Source organism: Mus caroli, chromosome 5 (assembly GCF_900094665.2).
Source record: "Mus caroli chromosome 5, CAROLI_EIJ_v1.1, whole genome shotgun sequence".
NCBI lineage: Eukaryota > Metazoa > Chordata > Mammalia > Rodentia > Muridae > Mus > Mus caroli.
Window position 1 is genome coordinate 33,321,088 of NC_034574.1, and position 7,484 is coordinate 33,328,571.

Genomic DNA, 7,484 nt, shown 5'->3' on the forward strand with positions numbered 1-7,484 from the left:
GAGAGAGAGAGAGAGAGAGAGAGAGAGAGAGAGAGAGAGAGAGAGAGAGAATTCAAACTCCAGCGTTCCCGCTCCAGGTGGTATGCTCCACAGCTGCCAGACAGGGGCTGAGCTCTGTCCCGTAGTAGCAGCTACCCAGGCCTGCACTCCCCACAGGACAGAAGCTGTTCTGTGTTTACCTTTGTCCTCCTCTGCTGGTGACCCACAGAGAGCTCCCCAGGGCCACCGGTGTCACACATCAGGGAAGCTAAAGCAAGCTCCCTGGAATCCATCTTTTTTTCTTCCTGGCTCCAGGACCCTGGGTTTGCCAGGGCATCTCTGCAGTGAGGAGGCAGAGTCCACAGGAAGGAGGGCAGAGCAGGAAGCGTGGCTCTGTGATCATGCCTGAACAGGAAGCGAGCAACATTGCTCCCCTGCTCCTGAGCAACTGAGACAGCTTCGCTCCCCGGAGTCACACCCAAGTCATGGTTTTTTGGTTTCGTTTTGTTTTGTTTGGCTTTTTTCCCCCTTCACGATTCTCTCTAAGAAGGCCAGAGCTCTGGATGGGGCAGCTGGCACAAACCCAGAGAAACCTCCTAAGAATCAAGGCCAAAGGTCGCTGGCTTTCTCCTTAGAAGCTGGATGGGTTCCAGCACTGACTCCTCCTCTTATCTGTGTCCACAGGCAAGTCTTGGCCGTGCTCTGAGCTTCCATTCTGTCAGGGCAAAATGAAATATTGATCTTTCTCTAATTGTCTTGCAGAGTCAGTTCTGCTGCTCAAAGAGCAAATGGGCAGAGCAGCGTGCAGCGATGTCTGTGGCCCTCTCTGCAGGTCCTAACTGGCTCAATAAAAGCGTAACGCGTAACGAGACAACGACCTTGTATGCACCAGGACAGCCTGAGAATTAATTTACTCTGTGGTCAGTGTGCTCCGGTGTCAGTCAGAGAAGTATCTTCAGGGAGCCATGGTCAAGACAGGCTGCGTAAATTATGTGTTCTGATAGGATGGGAGGGGACAGAAGCAGGCTTGGTCAATGAGGAATGTGTAGAGAGTGAGGAGCAGTGTTCAAGTCCCCACACAAGACTCTGAGAAGCTGTGTCTGGAAAGGACATGTGGAGATAAAGAAGGTGAGAAAGGAAACTTCTGGGGACGTGATTGTCACATGCACGTGAAGGCATCCAGCCCAGATGAGACAATGCTGTCCAGGGTAATGCAAGGAGACAATGCTGTCCAGGGTAAGCAGAAACCACCCTGGATGAGAAAGACCAGCCTCAGTTCATGCCAGGAATTCACAGAGCCCAGGTAACTGCTCAGCCTGACATTCCTCACCCTGGGACACCTTCTGCAGGCACAGATAGCCAGATAGTTAATGCTGGTGACAGGAAAAAAGCCTACATGGCTGGGGCCTAAGGTGCAGGAGGGATCTGCAGAAGAGAAGTTGGGGATAGCCGTATTCCTTCACACCAAGGACTTCACAGTCATGGTCTCCTTTCTCCCTCGCCTGCTCCCCAGCTTCCCTCTGTGCTGTTTTCTTTTCCACTGCGACAGTTCTCGTCAGCTAGTAAAAGCTTGCTGAGATGCATCAGGTGACCCCTATCCAACTTAAAACTTCCCGTTTCACCCTGGACAAGTTCAAGAGCACCAGGATACAGGTGGTTAACACACACGTGCAAGAACAGCTGGGCACTCTATCAGGGAGGGTGACAAGGCCCTGTGTCACCCTGTGGCTGTCTTGGGGAACCAACTTGTTTTCTACCCCACCCTTATATTGCTTATTGTTGAGGACAGGATCCCTGAAGGTCAGATGTCCCTCTTCAGACGGACTATCGTAAATCGAATCTTAGAGGGCTGCCCGGGTGACCGAGAGATGATGACCTCTGTCTCTGTCTCTGTCTCTGTCTCTCTCTCTCTCTTACACACACACACACACACACACACACACCCCACATGCACGCATGCATGCATGAGCACGCACACACACACACACCACATGCACGCATGCATGCATGAGCACACACACACACAATGATAGTTGATAATTACTGTGGTTAATAGCAGAAAAGAACTATAGGAGGAAGAGATAGGGCTCAAATTTCTTGAATCCCCGGAAAGCCTCATGGATATCCCTTGAGTTGCTAGTTTCTCCACTTCTATTCTTTGCCAGGAACAGATTGACCAAGAGAACTGAATGGGGGCATAGTTGTCCACGTAGAGGTTGCAGTGGGCTTACGTTGGCTGTAAACCAAGGAGGGAGGGGATCTTCTCGGCTGCTAAGTGTTAGGTTTGAGCCAAGCAGACTTGGTGTTCCCACCATTTTACAGACACTAGCAGGCATCCCACAGTCGGGTTCAGGGACAGGTCTATGCTAGACCCCCTAGAGCCTCCAGACTCCAGGTTATGATAAATCCCAGATGTGGGGCCACTTGCTATCACTCTGGCTCCTGCAGCAGGTCTCTTAGTTGATTCTGATGCTAATCTCTGGTGCTACAAAGAGGCAAACAAGCCTGTTTAAAATTGTAAAACAACCTCCTTAGGTGTTCAAACTCCAGGAAAATGACAGGAACTAAGGAATGTAGAGACCTCAGATATCAAAGGGCTAAGGCACCCCCATCTCCCAATGAATGCACCTGAGGTGGCTTTTCTCCACAGTGACACCCTCTGTCTGCTAGATTCCTCATTTCCCCTCAGAGTACGAAGATTCCCCAATCCCTCCCCTTCCCAATTGCTTTAAAGCAACCTCCCATATCTTCCCCAGTGCCCTGATCGTGCCCTCGTTCCTTCTCTCTTCTTCTGGACCCCTGTTATGTCCTCTCCGGCATTAAATAAATCTTATTGCCTGAAGGAATGATCTTTGTCAGTGTCCTCTATCCTATTGGGGAGACCTTCTACTGAAGACTTCCTGGAAGCAGAAACAGGTAGAGCAGGGATGGGTTTCACTTCATGCCTCTTGAAACTTCGAGTGCATGCGTGCGTGTATGTAGGGGTGGGGCACACACATAGCATGGATCGAGTGTGTGCATGCGTGTATGCAGGGGTGGGGCGCACACATAGCATGGATCGAGTGTGTGCATCCGTGTATGCAGGGGTGGGGCACACACATAGCATGGATCGAGTGTGTGCATCCGTGTATGTAGGGGTGGGGCACACACATAGCATGGAGTCCAGAGGTAGATGTCAGGTGGTTTCCCCTCATTTCCCTCCTTATTTGTGGAGACGGGATCTCTCACAGAATGGGAAGCTCCTCAATTCCTCTAAGCTGGGTGGCTTGTGGGTTCCAGGAACCCAGCAGTTCCCACCCCCTGCCTCAGCACTAAAGTTACAGATCTGCACCTCCCACTGCTTCTGTGGTTTACTTGGGTTCTATGCTGTGAACAGTTTGCCAACCGAGCCACCGCCCCCAGCTCCTCGATGTATCTTTAATTTAAGGACAACTACCACATGGTTCTCATCATCAATGTCCCTTATTTGCCCTTTGGAATGGGAACCGTCACAACCGTCCCTGGAGTCCAGGGAGCTCCAGCAGAGAGAGACTGATGATCATCTCCCTGCCAAACCCATCTCAGACCTATGCATAGTTCACAGCATCCCACACTGCTGTCCTCTCAGCCCCCCCTGCTCTCTGCTGTTGTCACGCCAACCCCACTCCCCTGGAGGAGGGACCACGGACATCCTGGTTATCAGAAGGTACAGGAAAGGAGGAACAAGGAAGTAGGACTGGCCACCTTCCTCCTCACCCGCTGGTTTTCCTTGGTTTCTGCGGGGTTCTTTTTACTGAGCTTCATGGTCTCGGGCTTCTGTTATTCCTAAGAGCAAGAGAAAGGACGCCATTAGCCATCTGCTGTCGGTGATGGGTAGGTCAGTGGAGCTGGCTATGCCGGAGGTCACTCCAGCTATTCAGTAGACTGTGATCACCAGTTCTAGGCCCTACTGGTCTGCACAGTGAGTCAAGGCCAGTCTGGCTTGGTGAGAACTTGTCTCAAAATAAAACCCTTTTTAAAGAGGCTGGCTATGTAGCTCAGTGGCAGAGCACTTGTCTAGCGTGCATGAAGTCCTGGGTTCAAGCCACAATACTTCACAAAAAAGTAAAAAAAAAAAAAAAAAAAAAAAAAAAAAAAAAAAAAAAAAGGAAGTCACTCAGGAAAGATTCACTCAGGCAAGGACACCAGGATGAGACATTGTAATATCCTCACTTGACCCCAGATCCCCAGAGAGACCTGGTCTCCTCTGGCCCGGCTCCATTTAGGAAACGTGAGACAGGGCAATGGCTGTGTTTCCCACACCTGCCTGCCTTCTAGCTTACAGAATGCAGTCTGTTCCCTGAAGCAGCCTCCCTCAGAAGGTCAGGCTCACAAAGGCTGGAAACACCAGACTGTCTGTCTCCAGTGAAACTGAAGCCAGTAGAAGCTGAGACAAACCGTTAAGTCTCACCTGTCAAGTTAGAGTCACCAAAAAAAGGTAACCCGAATCCCCCGGTGACAGAAATGGCAAGCCTTGCCAGTTTTCTAGAGTTTTGACATGTTTTAGAGCTTCAGACCAATTTGTATGCTTTAGCTAAACTTGCCCCGGCATTTGTAAAAATGCATCCTGGGACAAGAAAGAAACTAAGCACAAAGGTTTCAACCCAAAAACTATTCATTGCAATGTTTTCCATGTTAGGAAATGGTATTTGCAATGGTGACTGTGTGGTACATTGTGGGGTCTTGGCCTTGGTTGACTTCATTTTCACTGCCAGTTAAAGAAGCAGGGGAAATCTCAGACAAGGCACACAGAATCAGCCTGTGAAGAAAGGCTTTTATTAGGAGTGAGAAAACACACAGAGCTGCATACACAGAGAGAGGGGAGGAGGGGGGAGGGAGAAAGAGAGAGAGAAAAAGAGAGGGGGACAAGAAAGAAACTAAGCACAAAGGTTTCAACCCAAAAGCTATTCATTGCAATGTTTTCCATGTTAGGAAATGGTATTTGCAATGGTGACTGTGTGGTGCATTAGTGTGGTGCATGTGTGGTGGGATAGGGAGAGGGAGAGGAAGAGAGGAGAGGACGGGGGAGAGAAAGAGCACAAGGCACTCAAAAAGACCCTCTGCGAATCAGAGGGCAGATTCAGGAAGTCCTTGAATGTTAGGGCTTTAAGGATCTTCAAGTGGTCTTTCTCTTCTCTTCAGGGTTGATCAGTTTAAAGAAAGAAAAGGAGGTTGATAGGCCCAGTCTTTTGATTAAGCATGTGCTGAGCCTGCCTTGAAACCATCAGGCCAGGACACAGGCGAGGATCCCTGATCGCCAGAGAAAAAATCCACCAGGCCTTAAGGCAGCAGTTCTCAACCTGTGGGTCATGAACCCTTTGTGGGAAGTGTGGAGGGGGGAAACAACCCTTTCACAGGAGTCACCTAAGGCCATTGGAAACACAAATATTTACATTACAATTGAGAATAGTAGCAAAATTGCAGTTAGGATGTAGCAATGAAAACAATTTTATGGTTGGGGGTCACCGCAACATGAGGAACTGCATTAAAGGGTCGCAGTCCTTAAGAGTTTTATTTCTGGTTGGGAGGAGGAGGAGAAAATTGGAAGAATGCCAGTTTTTAAAACCTGCTTGTGGCCCCTTTTTCTGTCTGTCTGTCTACTGGGGATCTGTTCTAACTGCTAGTCCTAGACCAAGAAAAGTTTACGTATATCACAGCTCATCCATAGTGGGAAGCATGTGGGTGTGGTGTGAGTGTGTTGTATGTGTGTTGTGTGTGTTCTCTGTGTGTATTGCATAGTGTGTGTATTATGTGTCTGTGCATATGCATGGGTGTGTCTGTGCACACTTGTGTACTCCAAGGCTAGAGGTCCATGCCAGCTGTCATCCTCAATCAGTCACTCTCCATCTTATTTTCTGAGACAAGATCTCTCACGGAGTCTGAAGCTCACAGACTTGACTGGTCTGGCTGGCCAACAAGCTCTGGGGGTTCCACTGTCTCTGCCTCCCCTATGCTCAGGTTACAGATGTTTAACTGGGTGCTGAGACTCCTAACCCAGGTCTTCACACTTACACATCAAGAACTCAACTGATGGAGCATCTTCTCAACCCATAGAAAGTCTAATAGCCCTTTAAAAATGTTATCTCTGGGTGGAGCAACGGCTCCCTGGTTTGCTCTTGCAAAGCCCCATGTTCGGTGCCTAGCATTCACATGAGGCAGCTCACCACTGCTTTTCCCTACAGCTCTAAGACATCCAACGCCCTCTTCTGGCCTCCGTGGGTACCTGCACTCACAGACACAAACTCATAGGCATGCACATGTACATAATTTAAAATAAAATCTTGTTGAAAAGCCTGTTATCTAAGAGCAGGAAGAAAGTCAGAGCAAATTTATATTTGATAAGTGAAGAAAAAATACATACGTGAATATGTGTTATTTGACACTAAACACAGACATACCGATAATCAAGACTTTGTATGTTAAGCTTTGCATGTGCATAGACCAGGTCTGTGTCCTCTTACTCAAATCCAAAGGCAGGATGTGTATGTGGAGCACTCCCTCGGCAAACACCAAGTGCCAATATCCTAGTTATGAGGGGTCCAGTCCTGAGCAAAGGCCAACCCCCACCCCCGCCACCATTACAGCGCTGGCATTTGGGGAGAAGAGGAATGGACCAGGACCTTCAGACTGCTCACACTTGCATGGGAGGTGAGAGGCTGGCCAGGCACAGGGTGGAGACAGTGGAGCCAGGCTGAGCCAGGGACAGGGTATGCAGGACTGCAGGGATGCATGAAGAGTGGAGATGGGGCAGGGAGGATGAGCAGGGAGGGTGAGCAGGGGGGGGGGGATGAGCAGGGAGGATGAGCAGGGAGGGTGAGCAGGGAGGATGAGCAGGGAGGATGAGCAGGGGGATGAGCAGGGAGGATGAGCAGGGAGGGTGAGCAGGGGGGGGGATGAGCAGGGAGGATGAGCAGGGAGGGTGAGCAGGGAGGGTGAGCAGGGAGGATGAGCAGGGAGGATGAGCAGGGGGATGAGCAGGGAGGATGAGCAGGGAGGATGAGCAGGGAGGGTGAGCAGGGAGGGTGAGCAGGAAAGATGAGCAGGGGGATGAGCAGGGAGGGTGAGCAGGGAGGATGAGCAGGGGGATGAGCAGGGAGGATGAGCAGGGAGGATGAGCAGGGAGGGTGAGCAGGGAGGGTGAGCAGGAAAGATGGGCAGGGAGGATGAGCAGGGAGGATGAGCAGGGGGATGAGCAGGGAGGATGGGCAGGGGAATGAGCAGGGAGGATGAGCAGGGAGGGTGAGCAGGGAGGATGAGCAGGGAGGGTGAGCAGGGAGGGTGAGCAGGGAGGATGGGCAGGGGAATGAGCAGGGAGGATGAGCAGGGAGGGTGAGCAGGGAGGATGAGCAGGGGGATGAGCAGGGAGGATGAGCAGGGAGGGTGAGCAGGGAGGATGAGCAGGGGGATGAGCAGGGAGGGTGAACAGGGAGGGTGAGCAGGGAGGATGAGCAGGGGAATGAGCAGGGAGGATGGGCAGGGAGGATGAG

At 50.8% G+C, this 7,484-nt stretch overlaps 1 protein-coding gene across 7 annotated transcripts in view; it reads right to left on the minus strand.

The window, feature by feature from the left end:
• Slc2a9 (solute carrier family 2 member 9) overlaps positions 1-7,484 on the minus strand; it is a 128,173-nt gene that overhangs the window by 115,366 nt on the left and 5,323 nt on the right. For 3 of the 7 annotated variants that reach the window (XM_021162163.2, XM_021162164.1, XM_021162165.1), the window contains one exon: positions 3,715-3,783. In XM_021162163.2, the coding sequence (XP_021017822.1) occupies positions 3,715-3,762 (48 nt within the window). In that variant the 5' untranslated portion in view covers positions 3,763-3,783. Of the gene's footprint in view, positions 1-179; positions 1,846-3,702; positions 3,784-7,484 lie in introns of those variants that run through there. The other 4 variants (XM_029478108.1, XM_029478107.1, XM_029478109.1 and 1 more) reach the window with 2 other exon arrangements.